At 38.2% G+C, this 16721-nt stretch overlaps 1 protein-coding gene across 6 annotated transcripts in view; it reads left to right on the plus strand.

The window, feature by feature from the left end:
• The window catches only part of BIRC6 (baculoviral IAP repeat containing 6), a 169817-nt gene that overhangs the window by 129516 nt on the left and 23580 nt on the right, over nt 1-16721 (plus strand). For all 6 annotated transcript variants that reach the window (XM_042812417.1, XM_042812440.1, XM_042812432.1 and 3 more), the window contains exon 66: nt 15119-15329. In XM_042812417.1, the coding sequence (XP_042668351.1) occupies nt 15119-15329 (211 nt within the window). The remainder of the gene's footprint in view (nt 1-15118; nt 15330-16721) is intronic.

Below are 16721 nucleotides of genomic sequence, written 5' to 3' on the forward strand. Positions count from 1 at the left end.
CTGAGACATATTGCAAAGTCTTTATTTTGCTGTCTGTTGCAGGAAAAAAAGCTTAAGTTACTTTTAGATTTCTTACTGTTGTCATTCATAGCTCTTGATGTGTATCACCTCAGCCTTGTTCGAATGATGTTGACACTTAAGCTACATATCTACATGTTGTAAGAATTTTCCTTCTGATTGTGGAACTTCAGTCATACAGAATTGTCTCAGAGCTATGAGTTCTAGCTTTTCCCCATCTGTCAGTCTTCACCACCAGAAACTTGCATGTTCCAGTCCCTCACACTTGCTGTATAGTACTTCTATATTAAGAAAGCAGTTTAAGCTTTATCAGTGCCACCCAGAGTAGTTTGACATAGAGAGTAATATCAGTTTTTCTGCCACACTCCTTTTGTTGCCAGCTTCCATTAGCACCAGTCAGGATCAACCACTGCTTTGTTGTCTGTGCATGTGGTTGGAATGCATACCAGTGTTTAATCAAGAAAACTGGCAAGTTTGATAGCTGAGCTCAGCGTGCCTTTGGAGGATGTTGAGTGATGTGTCCCATACTGGCTTGGAGAGAATTATTTTAAGCTCTCTTGATGAATGGAAGTTACTTGGGAGCTGGTGGCTGAATCTTGCTGACTCCAACTGTGGTCACTTACTGGATGTCGTGGAATGGAATGATGGAAAAAAGACTATTGCTTTTGGCAGTCTCACATCGGATGTCAGGCATCTTCACTTTTTACTTTTGCTGTGATATCAAAGAGAATCTCTTGTATGAGTATTGTACCTCTGAAAAGTGATTGGTAATTTTTAAAATGCTTCAGTGATGATTCAGTGCCATTCTTTGTAGCTCAAGAGGTTTTCTTCCAAAGGTATCTGGGACTAATTCTTCAAGTTGGTTTGAATGTAAGCTGCACGCTTCTGGAGGATGGAGAATTTCAACTATCAAATTTCTGAGCTGTCATGTTCGTAAGTTTTATTGTGGTAGAGTTATCTGTTAAGCAAATATTGGATCCTTCTCCTGGGCAAGCCTGGAGAGGCAAAGTAGTGAGCATTGATCCTAGTCCAGGAAAGTGGCTCTTGGTGAACAACAGAACTAGAACAAATTCCGTTTTCTTCAAAGATTTTAAAGCATCTTGCTTGATGAGAAAGAACAAATTCTGTGCGTATGAATGAGTCCAGATGACTGCTTTTATTTAAATACAGAGAAGGAACTGTCATCCTAGTACCTTTTGCTGTGACTTTCTTCTGATTTCTTATCTTTACTCTGAAATGGTTTTGGAGCAAGACAATGACATTCTCCTTGTGAACTCTTTTATTTTCTATTGCAAAAAGAATGAGGATGTGCTTATCATATTTTAAAAGCGTTTAAGGTATTGAAGTATTTCCTAGTGATGTTTTTGTAGTACAACAACTAAATGAACAGATTTTTTAAAAAATATTAAAACTGATTATCTACACGTGCTTAATAATATTGAAGGTGTACAAAAGAACTCATTGTGAACTTGTACATCTAATTTGACTCTGTTGCAGAATGTTATTTTAATTTACAGGGAGTTGTTATGAAGTATGCATTGAAACATTACCCTACTGAGGTATTTGAGAATTAAAGACCAGGCAACCTGAGTTTCTTTTCTAACTAGATACTGGATTATTTGTCGGATAAGACACTTAGTCCTTTGAAGACTGAAATTTTCTACCTCCAAAGAGCAAACAAACTATTTTTCTCCAACAAATTATGAGTTTGCAAAAAACCTCTCAAAGAGGTTTTATCTTCTACTTCAGTCTTCATCTGTTTCTGTGCTCCACGTTGTTTTAGATTGCTTTTGAGCATCAGACCATTAACTGGAGAGCTCTTCACTGATTTACACAGCTGCTGATGACTTTTGGAGCTGCATATACAGAGCATGCTTTAACATGCAGTCTCTAGCTCCACTCACTTGATTGCAGTAAATTTCCCATAAGGAAGGGAATTTTTTAGGCAATATACCTGAAAAAGTATCAGGAGAGAGATAAGGAGGGTTAGGGCTAGATTTAAGTGAGGCTTCTCACATCACACTTTGTTCTTCCTTCTGCTTTTGCTCACCTGTGTACTGCTGAATTTCTGTGCAGTACTTTTCAGAAGGACAGATCTCTGGAATAACAAGTGGAATTTTTTTGTCCGTTTGTTTATATGAGCTTTAAGTTACAGATACTTTTCCAAAATTATGACTGAGTCCCCAGAAGTTCTTTACAGGGCTATCTTGAAAGCATAAGGAAACTAGGTTGTTTTCTTATCTCAAGACCAATATGAAGTTCTGGACCTCTGTGGTTACAGGATAGTATGATTGCTTTGAAGCAGGAGCAACAGACTGCTTATCTGTCTGTATCAGTCTGCCAAGAACCTGTTGTTTTATGGTATCCCCTTTGGATCTGCTTGAACATCAGTCTTCCAGTACTGACATGAAGTATATTTTTCTGGCAGACTTTGATGCCTTGCACTCGGCTGTGCAATATGTTTTATGTAAAAGGAAACTAAACTGCAGTGTTTGCCTTTTGCCTTCCAAAGATGAGATATCTTTTTTAATAAGCTTCCTTGATATACAAGGATTTGTAGAAGCTAACATCATATATGAGATGCAGCTGGTATTCATTTTATTACTGAAGTTAGTTTCTGTGGTTTTGTTTCTAATTGTTTACTTCAGAAGAAAAGGCAGTGAGGGCTGTTGTCTTTAAAAGGATTTGGTTTTGGCCGTGTGACTGTTCAAGGGATATGGCAGTAAAGCTTCTGCCTTCTTTAAAGAAAAGAGAGCTTAAACATAAGCTTTCCTGGTCAATGTTATCTTACTGCTAAGGTCCATGAGTATTTCATCCTGGAGTTTGTTTGTTTGTTTGTTTGTTTGTTTCCCATTTCATTAATTGGCAGCCAAAATTGGTAGGTTCGTCTCTGCTAATAGGATCAAACTGGGAGCCTCTAACTACTAAATTAGCTTTCTCTCACATTGTAGTTGGTAAAGACACTTCACAGGCCTTTTGAAATTTGAGGTACCACATTGCATCTTTGAAAATTTCCATGGTAAATATTATTGCAACTCACATTTTCTCTTATTTTTACTTTAGACTGTACGTCTCAAATGGTTTCATGTGGATTTAATAAATGTAGTTGGATAGCTGGTGGGTGTCCAGAATAGATTTCTGCAATCTACCAGATGATCCAAACGCACTCACAGATTAATAACCAACAGCATCAGTGCTTTTTGAAAAGAGAATATGATATCATAGCATAATAGGACATTACACTGGGTGTCCTGTAATTCCATATCACATTGTAGAAACATTGATGCCCTTCTATTCTTTTCCCATACTGCTCCTTGTTGCTAGTGGTACTGTAACTGCTGGGCATGAACATTTTATTGATGCGCATAAGAGATTCCTAAAAGTTTAGAATAGTAAATAATGCATTTTCAATGTGTTTTTTTTCTTTTTCCTCTATTAGTGACTTAGACATGTTGCGTAATTGAATAAGATGCTAAGAGTTTCTTGTGCAAAGAAGAAATATATACAGAGAAGATTGCCATGATTAGTTTTAGATAATTTACTTCAGCTTTCCTGAGGAGGAGTTCCCTGTACTTCTGGATCAAATTTCATAACAGTTAGGAGTCATGAAGATCAGAATGAATTTGAAGAGAAGCTTAATGGAACATTGAGCACTGCCTTTAATTTTCATCATTTGGAACTCTCATTTGTTAGATGGTGTGATAGGTCTTGATTATTCTTGGCAGTCTCACTGTCTCATCTGTTGCTTTGTGTGTGTGTTCTTGTTTTCTCTCTTCCTTTTGAAAATAAAAGGTTAAAACTAGCATTTCCCATATTCTTATGCAGATGCTTTTGTAATATTTCCTTTTTTGCATTTGGAATTTTGAGTGCAGATCACAAGAAAACAGGTCTCTGCAGTTGAAGGTGTTAGTCTGGAAAGAGCTTATTTCAGAACACAAACCCTAGTTTTTTAATAGTATTTCTATTTTCCTGTCCTCTTAAGAGCACAGCTTCACTAGTACCACTCATTTAAAAACAGTGCACTGTTTTTTTTGAGTTTGTTGTTATGCATTAATCTCGGGCTAGTGGATGACAGATTTTAAGAAGCGGTACAGGAGCTTGCCTGGCATTGCATGGATGATGTAAACTTTCCTGTTCTGCATGTCTGTGGTGTGGAGATGATTCTTTCCATCGTACATGATGCTCAGACATGCTGGTCGATAAATTTACTGCATGGCTGCTTGCACTCTAGGGTACTCAACATGTGTTGAGTGCAGGGGATTGCCTTTCATATAATGTAGGTTCAGGAAGGCTATTAGGCTTCAATTTCTCCACAGCCTGCGCCATTTATACCAAAACCCCACATTGATGTTTAAATAATCAGCTGTTCAACAGAAAATACACTGAAGTGGTAAAGGTTCTGTCTTGCATATGTACATTTGTCATGAGGACCAGGCAAAATAGTTAGTTATTTAAGACAGAACGAGATTTGTAAAATAGTCTTCTTTCTGCCACTTGAGTGTGTGGCATTGTAGGTATGCTCACAAAAGGAAAGTTTGCCCTGAAGCACAGTGAAAGCGCGTCCATTCACTCAAATAGTAATGTGAGTGTCCTTTGCTGATAGTGTGGAGTTAGAAGTAAAAGCCGAAGTCTTGGCCTTCTTCCATCTACTGAAGTAATGGTTTAAAAAAAAAAAAAAAAAAAAAACGTAATCCTTCATTATCTAATTTTGAATTTCTACGTTGATTTCTGCAACATGTGCTATGAAATGGCAGATTTCCATCTTATTTTCAATTCCCGTCTTGCCTTAAAATACTAGTGACTGTTTTATGGGCTGGAAGGGGTAACATGACTTGCTGAGCACCATTGCAAGGTGGCTGCTTGCCCACTCCTCCTGCCAAAAATAGTGAAATCATTGTTCCCCCTCCCAATGCTGAGATGATGAAAGCCAGATTAACTTCCTTAAAAATCCTGCTTTGTGTTCGTAGAGCAGGGATACCTTTCCTTTAACCTCTGTGGAGTGCCTGCACTTGAGAATTAGCTTCAATTATACTTTATGGTTTAGGAATTCAAAAGGGGGTAAATATGTATTCTGATTTCTAATAATGCATTTAGAGCATGCCTATGTGAGTGTGCAACAAATGAATGGGCCGACAAATAGAGTTGCTGTGTAAATCTAAGAATTTGGTCATATCCAAAAGTAAGCACACTTAACGTGTAGCAGTATGCAAGCTTGCACCTGATTCTATTTGATTTTATTTTTCAATAAAATTTTTGTCCACAGCAATTTAACTAATGGAATTTCTCTTAAGGAGAATATTTTTCTTACTTTCTCAGTTAGGAGGATGATTTATTTGACATTTTTAGCTTACAACTAATATTAGATTAATTTCATTAAATCTACTTCAAATAGAAATTTTCTTTTCATATTAAATGCCATAGCAAAGAGAAGTAGTGCCACCTATTTATTTAGATGGAACTACAACAGATACAAAGAACACAGTAACACTGTTTTGATAGAGCACGTTCACAGCCACAACTCATTCTTTTTCAACACGGTCACCACTAATAGCCATGCATTTTTGCCAGCCATAGACAAGAGAATGCATGCTGCCCTTATCAAAATTTGCACCAGCAAAGGTGACCCACTTTCACAGCTGCTGTGACAGCATCGTTGCTAGGAAAACGTTGCCCATGCAGTCCATCGTTCACCAGACCACACGGGAGAAGTCAGCCAAATTTGGACTTAAAATGGTTGTGGTAGGACAGTTCAGCCAAAACAGGCGTCGTGCTCCACAGTGTGCAAGCTGGTACGGGGCCTGGCATTACTATGTTGGAAGATAAAGGTTGTCATCTTCTCTTGTCTGACTCTGGAAGTTGGAGACTTCAGCTTATCAGTGTTGTAATGCAGCAGTCAGAGTTGATGCTTTGACCAGGTTTCAGGAAATCTGGAAGGACCCTAGTCCTTTCCTAGCTCACACAACATTGCACATCACTTTACCTGCTGAGGGGCTGTGTCTTGAATTTCTTTGATGGGGAGTTCACATGTTGCCACTCCATGCACTGCTGATTTGACTTCAGCTCCTAGTGGTGACACCAAGTCTCATCATTGGTAATGATAGGATCCAAGAAACTGTCACCTTCAGCATTGTAAGTAGGCCTTGACAAACTTGGATATGATGTACTTTCTGTTCCTGTGTGAGCATCTGTGGGACACATCTGGTGCCAACTTTGAGATATTCCAATGTTGCCACTGTCATTTGCAGTGCATTGGAGGTGATATTCAGTTCTGTACACAGTTCCCAGGTCATAGTCCACCAGTTTGCACAGCTGAGCTGATTGAGACAGTCTTCATTTCACAGTGTGACAACTGTGCATGGCCGTCTGGAATGCAGTGCGTCTTCTGTGTCGCTGTCACCACTGCTGAAACACGACCCACCACCTCACTGCTCACATCCACTGTTTGGTCTCTGTAAACTTTCAGCAAGCCTTGATGAATGTCAGTGGGCACCATTTTTCCCAACAGAGAAATTCAGTGACACGCAGTGACACGCCTGTAGTTCACATACACATCATGTCTGACTGTCCCTCTGCTGCAGTCTGTCACATGGCAACAAAATGTAACTGAATATTGCAGGGAAGGTTCAACCTTTACAGCCACACCACCAGCAGCAGCCTCTGACGTCGTGGGCCAATGTAATAACATGGAAGGCATTACTTTTGCAGCAGCCTTTGTATTAATAATCAAACTTTTTTCATCCCCTGTCCAGCTATAAAAACCTAATTCTCATGCATTCTCTGAATGTCTTTTGTATAATTTTTTTCTTCTTTCTTCCCTGTATTTCCTTGCTTTATCTGTGTTTGTATCATTTTATATTGATTCTGTAACTTTACCATGATGCTTCCTTATACTTGTTTTTTAGGTTTGGATGCAAACATCATTTGGTTACAGCTTTATCATTTACTTACTTTTCTGCATGTTTTATTGTTTTAAAGAATTGGTACTGGGGGAAGTGCGTGGACCCTTGGGAGGGGAGATTTTTGGAAGTGCAGTGGGACTGGATCCATTAGCAGTATGAATTTCCTCTGTGCAGTACTCTGGTTAAATCCCTTCTACACTGATACTTGCTGGACCATTTAAACGCAAACAGAAAAAGACCAGAAAAAGTGAATATGACGTTTTTCATTTTTAGTTCTCATTAATTATTCTTATTTGATGGTTCTTGTTGCCTCCAAGAAACTTCTCTTTATTATCTGACTACCTATTCATGATTATTTGGAGTATTAACTAATAGCAGAGAACGGTGTCTGTCATTGATTCTGTTCCCAGGGACATGAGTGTGACATGGAAATAGCACTGTTTCTAATGTTGTGGACCACGCGTGGTTCTGGTAATCATGCTTACAAAGCTGCTTCCCTTGTATGTCTTTCATATCTGTTGTGTATCCCTTGTATGTCTGCCATATCTTGCCCTTTCAAAACAGGAAATTGTCACTTGCGTTTGCTCAGCTGTACGCACTGGCTTCATGCAACAATGCCTCGTGCTTTTCTGGCAAAGGTTTGTTTTCTGCGTTCATTGATGTATTCATATCAAGATTTTTAAGTGAATAATGTTATTCAATTTCATTTGTAAATAAAACCTTCCTGAAAAAAATCTACCTTCACCAGAATCAATTATGCTTTAAAAATAAATGAAGCAGAACTTAAGAGCATTGGGCTGCCCTCTGAGCAGCATTCCTGCCCAGACTCCAGGCGATTGACAGACCAACTAACTTGAACAATACATCTTGCTTCTTGGAGTTGAAATGCACAACTTCCCTTTCCTGCAGCAGTGAACCTGTTATTTTTTGCTAGTTTCCCAGAGCAGGCGTGTGAGCGCTGCGATGCTGGGGCAGACCATGCTTGTCGGCCCGGTGCTTTTATCACCGGTAGTGGGCAGTAACAGTTGCCTGTGGGAGAGCATAGCAGTGGAGCTGACCTGTAACTGCTGTGCTGCTAATGCCGTTGTGTGGCCAGGGCTTGTGTCGCCTCATTTATGAGTCCTCGGTGCCCTGTTCTTACATTCTTACATGAATTTACCCAATTACTTCTAAACCTGTAATAATATTTCTGCCCCAGCATTTACTGCTAAGCTCTTACAAAGCCTAACTGTGAAGCGTTGTGTAACACATCCTGATGTTCTTTTACAATCTGCAGCCTTCTCATGGCATGCCAAGTTCTTTCGATGTGTAGATCGGTCCTATTCACATTTTCTTTACCACTGATAATTTTGAAGAACTTTATCGTTTGCTTCTTTAGTCTCTGGGGCTGCAAGGTCTTCATTTCATTTAAGGTAGTACAGAAGCTCTCCTGCTGCACCTTCAGTTTTTCAGTTGCTTTTTATCCCTTTTCCAGTTCCATGCTGTCTTTTGAGGCAATGGAGAAATGCACATCTGTTGAAGTCACACTACTGTTTGAATGCCATTTCAATAAGTAATTTCTGATTTCTGTCAGTTTTCTCATATTTGGTTTATTTTTTTTTTATTTTTTTTTTATTTTTCTTTTTTTGACTGCTACTGCTGACCCCATAGGAACAAGGTGCTTTGAAGAAGGCTGAATTTGAATAATAATCATCATCATGAACTTGGAGCCTGCAAATGTTAGGAGACCCACCATTACTGCGTTGTTTCACTGTGCTCTGATAGAGGGTTTGTAACTCCTGAGCTGGAAGTAAGTTTCCAGCATGAGGCTTCTCCCCCTCCTGCTGCTGCAAAGGGACTCATCTCTTCTGATGCCCTTTTTTTTTTTTTTCTGATGATCAAAAATGGTACCATGAAAATGTTTATGCCATTCTTATACGTGGAAAAGCAAAGAAAAATAAGAGTAATTAAATGATTACAAGATGACAATGTTTAGAAAGCTTTTATTTTTGCCCTAAGGTTAATGTTTCCTTTAAGATATCTGATTTTGAAATATTCTGCAGGCAATCTTTTTTTCTGTCAAAATGTAACAGAACATAGGGTGCTAATTAGGCCTATTATAAAAGAGGCTTGCCCTGGGTTGCTTGTGAAACAGAAAATCAAGAGGCAGCAGAGCATGACGTACGTGGAACTGACACTGTTGCCTGCAGCACGGACTGCATTCATAGATCGTATGTTTGAAAAGATGCAACAAAGGGGGATGAGGAGCACCTGCACTTGTAAAATCTGTAGGAAAAGGAAGTGGGGCCCTCCTGGAAGCACCGTGTCTGACATGGATGTCTGGCAGCGTCTGTGATTGCAAGGCTGTATGATGGTTTTAACTGAAAATACAAAATCAGTGGTTTTTTGCGTGGCTTTTTTGAGGAGTGGCATTTTTTTGCTGCTGAGAATCTTTAATGGGAGAAGGAGATCCTGAAAAACTTAATTTAAACACAGCTATGCATTTTAGGTTTGTGAATAACTACTAAGCACACCCTCAGTAATTATAAGGCATATTTTAGGAATGGTATAAAGTTGAGAGAATCTCTAAGTGATGTGAAGGTTAATAAAATACATCAGTGGCAGATGTGTGTTGTACCACAGTTATGCTCTTAACATTGAGCTTCGAGGTTTTCAGTAAGAGAAATGACAATAACCTTATTTACTTCTATCTTTTTAAATTGAGGAGACCAATGTCTTTTTAACCTTGTTACTGTTTAAAAAAAAAAAAAAAAAAAAAATCTGTTTCTTCGAGTGCAAAAGTGTTCTGTGGTTGGGTTGTTTGGTTTTGTTGGTAATTGGATTCTTTTGTTTTTGCCAGGGAGATTTGAATGCAGTGTAGCAAACCTTGAGCCTTTATGCCTGATGTAAATAGAAGAATGATAATAGAGTTGTTCTGTGTAAATATTGGTACCTTTCTTTCATATTAGTTGAAATGGAGGCAGAGTTTTTATTTCTGGACAGGAAGGTAAAGAACAAATACTTTTTGTCTTTCTAAGAAGATGTGAAGTCTAATTTTTTTATCTTTTAGGGGAAAAGTAGATCCAAATCAAATGAGGAAATGAGACACAGAGGAGGTTTTTGGGTCTCTGGAAACTGCCCCATGCAAGAAGCAAAGTTCCTCATGAAATGGGCGATGAGGACATTACTGTAAAAATCAGAATTCAAATTTATCATGGATTATAAAAGTCGTTTTGTTCAACTTTTAATCTGTTTTTTTCTCCTCTCTTGGTCTATTAAATGCAAGCCATACTACTTGCAGGAATTTTAGGTTTAACCTCATATTTCTTGTTTCTAGTCTGTGCATTCTGTACAGAATGCCCTTTTCCTTTCTGTTGTTTCCTTTTAAACATGGCTGTATGCTCATGGCTGCTGTTGGAACTGCAGGAAGTTGGAAAGAGTGCCTGGTGCCATCACAGCCTTGTTTCCTTCAGCAGTGGCAACAGGATATACTTTCCTTGTGCTACAGAAGCCAGAAGTGTGTACATCATGTGATGCACTTAAAACCAGTTTGGAGGGGTTTTGGTTTTGTTTAGGTGGTGGTTGTTCCACAGGCGTCTGTTTTGCCTTGTTTTACATTACGCTTACAAGCACTTTGGGGTAGAAATTCCTGTTTTAGTCATAGTGAGAATGGCAGTGGGAATATGTTCACGTTAGATCCCTATGAAGCACAACTTGTCATCATTTTCTTAGAAATTATTCTCTATTTTTTCAATCTACTGTAAAGTGTGAACATTTTTAATATAGTGCATATACTATATTAATCATTTCTTTTATTATAAAATAAATATGTTTATTCTTTGTATTATGTTTTAAATGTCCATTACAATGGAAATAAGCTTTATAATCTTACTCATACCCAGTTAAGTTGTACTGAGGTTGTTAAATGAATTGCAGAAAAATTTATTGCTGCTCAGTATTATCTATTTAATGGGCCATTAGGCCTGGCTATTCTTTGTTTGAATATTGTGTAATATTAAAAGAAAGCAAATGCATTAGAGCCACAGGGGCATTACCTTGTTACAGATACTTACATAATTTGAGGCAGTACCTTGATCCTATGAAGCTACCTGTCCTCACGTGCTTTTTCATATATTGAGGTTGTAATTGCATATGGGTAGACTTAGGTCTTTTAAGAAGTAGAGCTGTATCAGTGATGCATAAATACATGTGGAAGGCAATCCAAATCTCTTAAAAGCACACACAGGTTTTTTTGAACCTAAGTCAGTTATTTTCCAGGAATAGTTGGATTGTGTTGAGAACTCTTCAGCGATGTGGTAGGTGCTTTCATATCTCACAACCTTTTGGTATTTGTGAAAGATGGGCATTTTCTAAAGACAGATGCTCAGTACCTTCTGCCAGTGGAGACTTCTTAAAATCACTTCAGTTTCTTCACCCCTCCACCAGCCCCCAGGCAGAACTGCTCACTTCTGAGGTACGAGGGAAGCTTGGTTTTATGAATTGCCATTTTTGACCTGTTTTTAGGCTTCTTTGCCTTTCAAAATTGCAAATACTGCAGCAGGAGACTAACAGATATTTGTGATTATTGGATAATATTTTTGGTGCTGGAATAGCAGAGAATCCTGGGTAATGTATCCATCTGTCATTTATTACCAAGCCAAGAATTTCAATCTCCTGTTTTCATTTTCTTAGGAATGCAGTGTATTTGCTGTTTGGTATGCTCATGTATGTGCCCATGTAACTTAAATGCTGTTCGTGCTGCCTTATACAACTGAAGCACCCATATAAAAATAATTCTGATATATTTAAGATGTGCTAATACTATTCAAATTATAGCATCTCTGAGAGCAAAACTACTTATTTTTATTTTCTGATATGTAGAAAAGAAAATCCAACACAAGAAGACGCTGTATTTAACATCAATAAAATGTTACTGTAAACTTGTATTGCCCAATTCAGTAATACAGAAGAGAAGTTCCATGTGTTCCCAAGGTACAGCATGCTGCAGCAGCAGTGGCTTACTTGTAACACTTGTTCTTCACTGGTGTTTATATTTGCTTAAAAGCCAAATTGCTGTGATTATGGACAGAGAGGTACAAGTACGTAAGGATGGAAGTCTAAAGGTACCATTGCATCTATTTGATGGAAATGGGATTTCTTAATTTTCAGATTTGCATTGTATGTTTTTCTCCGCAATACTACATGGAGAAAATCTGATTCCTTTTAATTTTGGTTCCCTTAAAGGACTTAAATACAGGATCTAAATGACTTTTTTTTTTTTTTTTTTTTAAAGAGCCATATAATTTGTATTTCTGAAGTACTCTCCCATCTACACAGCTAATGATATCTAAAGGAAAGACATGTATCTCATGGATCCCAGCTAACTTAGCATGTTGCAAACTCTAGGAGCAATGAAGATGATGCTGGAGCCCGGGTGCTCCAGGCTGACCATAGAGGCTTTGCTGTGCTCTGTGTCACTGCTGGGAGATTCTGGGGCCACATGAGTACGTGTTGCTGGTCCAGGCAGCAGAGGGTGGACACAGCAGCAGAGCTGGGCCAGGTGGCTCCTTTACAGAGAAGCATTGTGTACTCCTAGTGGCTTAAGCATGGTGACTTAAAAATGGAGCATAATCCACTTGGGAACTTCTAATTATAAGTAAATGTCGAGATTGTTAAAATGCTTGAGTCATCTTATTTCAGAAAACAGATGCTGCAGTCAGTTTGGCATCTTCTTTCAATTGTAAGTGAACGAGGCACAAGGAATAGAAGAACTGCCCAATAAATATAATAAACAGCAGTTTGCCGATTTTGAGCTCTTTACAGCAAGTTTTATACTTACCCAGATATCCAGTTCTGAAGAGAGAAAGTTTTCCTCTCTGTTTGGTTTTACACTGGGGACTACGGGGAATTCTTTTCTGGTATTTTGGACAAGCATACTTGCACAGATCATAATCTTTACTAAGTATAATGAACAAAAGTAGAGTAAGACGCATTGAGAACAAGGAATTGAGATAGAAGAGTCTAGAAGGCAGTATTTTAAAAACAGTGATAAACATGAAAGTAAAAAATAAAACTAAAAAATGGTAGCTGTTCTCTAAAAGTAGTGTTTAAATTGAAACCAAGCAAATGTTTTCATTTGCTTCACAAGGGAACAATTGCAAAGCAGTGTAAGTTAGTTGAACCTGATAAAAACATCAATTCTGTCCTTTCTTCCTAGAAGACATTTGTGTGTTAAAGTTGATGTCAGTTCAGTTTCTCTCACGGCAGTGAATTTGAACGTAGCTCTCCATCCAGCCAAGGAGGAGAGGGCAAACAGGCACTGAAGGATTTGAAATGATGTTTTCTGGCCTTGAGAAAATTTGTTGGTTAAATTAAGGAAAGAGCAAAGCTTTCCAGGAGTGAACTGCTATGGTTATCAAAGGGTTGGGGTTTATCCTTTCCCCAGCTGTCTGACAGCAGACTGCTGTTTGTATGGTTTCAGCACTGCAGGCTGGAGGTGGACTTTGAGGAGGGCAGGGCATTTTATCTCATCTCTTTGTTTTCCACTCACGCTTTTTCTCCAGCAGCCCAGATGTACCAGCCCTTCACAGACCTCTTCACCTCAGACCTGTTCTTGTTGCTTTACTGAGCATTTTACATGTTTGAGGGATTTTTCAGTGGAGCAGTCTTTATTCACTGCAGAGTAGGCTGTGAGCATACGGAATGAATGTGTGTTTTATATATATTTTATGGAAAATAGGAAGGTGATTTTTTCAAATGCCGATGTTTAAATTCATTGGGGTTTGATTTAAATATGATATGTTTAAGCACAAGGTGTTTTCAGAGCTGTGATACCAGACCTAACAGATTAATGCTTTGTTTCAGTAAATCCTACTTCTGTTCAACCAAAAAAAACTTTGCCCAGTCAAGTGTTTGGGGTGTTTCAGTAGTTTCAAAATACAAATGGCAAACTTTTGATCAAAGAAGAGAGACTTGGAAAACTTGGATAAACTTGCATGTTGAATTTTAGTTGGCTATTTATCCTGAGCCATCATGCTGCATTTAGTGCTAAGGGATTGGTAATGGGACGTGAGAGTTTGTGATATGCTTTAGCTTGGAGGGTGAGATGTGCTAAATGAAACATTAAAGAGTTATTCTGTGCTTCATTCTGTCCTAATGCAAGTTGTCAGTTAATTTTTGTGTGTGTGTGTTGGAAAAAGCAGAAATGTATTTTATCAAACTCAGTCATTTGTAAACACTTTGAACTAGAGCAAGGGCTTTTTTTCTGCAGTTAGGTTAAAAATAGTATGTCCTGGGGACAGAGGAAGCAGCTGTGTTAAAGTATCTGAGTATTGCTACATTTTCAGGATTTCTATTAATGATGTAAAGTCAGTTGAAATGACATCCATTGCATATTTGTCCAGGCAAGTGGAAAAGAAAAACAAACAATGTGGTGCTAGAGAATCCATTAGAATCATGAGTGTCTCTGCATGTCTTTCCTACTTAGAAGAGCTGATAGCTATGTACTGCCTCAGTTACTCTGATCAATTGGAGCAACACTAGAACTGTAAACTTTGCCTTCTAGTATATATTCTTATTCATCCTTTTGGTTTGTAGCTCAGAAGTGTGCAGATAAAATATGCATCCTTTTCAAATAGTGCATGCTCTGAAGAATGCATAATTGTTTTTTAAGATGATATTAATTGGAAAGGAGAAAAGCTAGACCTCTGAGCAGGTAAATTTATTTCATGACTATAAATATTCCTGCAGTAATACAGACAAATTTTCCCAAAGGAGAATGTAACTATAGATAAAAATGGATGATATTTAAGTCTTTTTTTATTAATGCTTATGCTATTAGAATGCCAAATGCTGCAGTGCTACACTATATAGCTTTTCACTTTGTCTGGGAGTAAAAGGTTAGAATTTCTCCCCTATAGATATTTGTTTGCCATCTCTGCCAGCATACACCATGAGCCAGGTTTGTGTAATAAGCTTCCAGAAAAGAATTGTTGGTATGGTAATCTACTGTGTACTCATTAGCACTTTTTCTTTTGTTCTCTTGTGTCTTTTGCTAACCTTTGTTTTCTAGGTATCTTCCCAATTTATTCCAGACAAGTCAATTAAAACTTAACATAAATGTTAAATGGCTGTTACAAAATACCACGTTATATAACTGTCATTAACATTTTAATTAGTTTTATATAGTTTTAGTAATAAATGTGAATTGTTTTTCCTCCTAGTTTTGGATATGGCCCGACACGTCCCTCTCTACCGAGCCCTGTTGGAATTACTCCGTGCTATCGCATCTTGCACGTCGATGGTGCCATTACTGCTTCCTCTGTCCGGAGAAAATAGCGAAGAGGAAGAAGAACAGTTGGAGTCACAAGCTTCTGTTGGGACCTTGTTAGCTAAAATGAAGACCTGTGTAGATACCTATACCAACCGATTGAGGTAATTGTTCTCATTATCACAGCCGTTATGCCACTGTCCAGACTGAGAACATACCTTTGTCTTTACTATGTATATATTCTAATTTATTATGTTACTTACTAGCATTTTTTTTCCATGACACAAATAAGTTGGTGGGTTTCATACTTTTTTTGGAAAGAGGACTGCTGCTTAAGAGTCTAGGAGCTTCACATTTCAAATTTCTTTTTTCAGTGAGGACTTTACATTTCCTGCTGTCAGTCTGAAAGCAGGAGCATCCTTGGAAGCTATTTAAACATGCCCATTCTGTAAAGGGTGAGATTGAGGAGGATTAAACGAGATGATATTTTTTACCAGAAATATCCCAGGTTTCTTGTATGTGCTACTGTGCTCCTTTATCCATTGTGTAAGGATTCCTCAGTGGGTACCCATTGAGTAAGGATTCCTCAGGGATTGTCTGTCAGAGGCTAACTGGTTAGCAGAGAAGCCTTTTTGGGTTCCGTCACGAAGTATAAGATTAAGAAGGCAAAAGACTTAGCTGTTATTTGTAGTGAGAATTCTGCTGTATACTGCAAGCTTAAGATAGCTGAAGGTTTTTGACTAGCATTATCTGTTGGCAGTACGTATTTAAAGAATGCTTCTGCACATGGTGATTCTACAACAGTTAATCTTTCCATTAACATGAGCTTTAGAGGTGAGCTGGTATGCTGAAGATGATTTGAAATTACAAATGAATGCCCTGGAGCTGTCTGTGCCAGGTTTCAAGGTCTTCTACCCTTTTCCAAGAAACTCCACACTTGACAGTTCTTGTCAAACACTCCTGCAGTCTGACAGAGCCATTAACAAACAAATGGAAAAGTGTCCAAATATCCCTTCTCTGCAGTGATGCTATCAGGCTGCATGAGGCTTGCAGTATAAAGCCATACAGGCTTGTTCTGTGCACCATACAGAGTTCAGGGGACTTCTTAAGGAAAGTTATGCAGCCAAGTCATAAATGACAGCTTGTTTCAGTAAGACCAGTCTCTTGGTACCACCCTTTATTATTGCCTTTTTAAAAAGCCAGTAATAAATACAGATTTTTCCACAGAATGTGTGAACCCAGGCTAATTGGTAGCTGCATTTTTCCTTGATGATTCTGCTCCACAGTTCTACTCTATGGTTACATGCCAGTTTTGCTTTATCAGACCTGGTATTATTGTCCTATTATCTGTCCCAGGCTGGTTGGGCCATGGATCTTAACAACAGTAAGGTTTAGACCAGCAGTCTTTTTCCTGTTCTGTTCAGTAACAACCAGTACCTGTATTGCTAAATTGTTTTTCCCTTTCTGAATTCACTCTTTTGACAAAGAAAAACTGCATGTTTTGGATAAATATAATGCCATTTTGTATAATTCTAACAGCCTGAACAACTTAGTTT

This window comes from Centrocercus urophasianus, unplaced genomic scaffold (genome assembly GCF_019232065.1).
Source record: "Centrocercus urophasianus isolate 14NV4802_14NV808 unplaced genomic scaffold, USGS_Curo_1.0 seq_10, whole genome shotgun sequence".
NCBI lineage: Eukaryota > Metazoa > Chordata > Aves > Galliformes > Phasianidae > Centrocercus > Centrocercus urophasianus.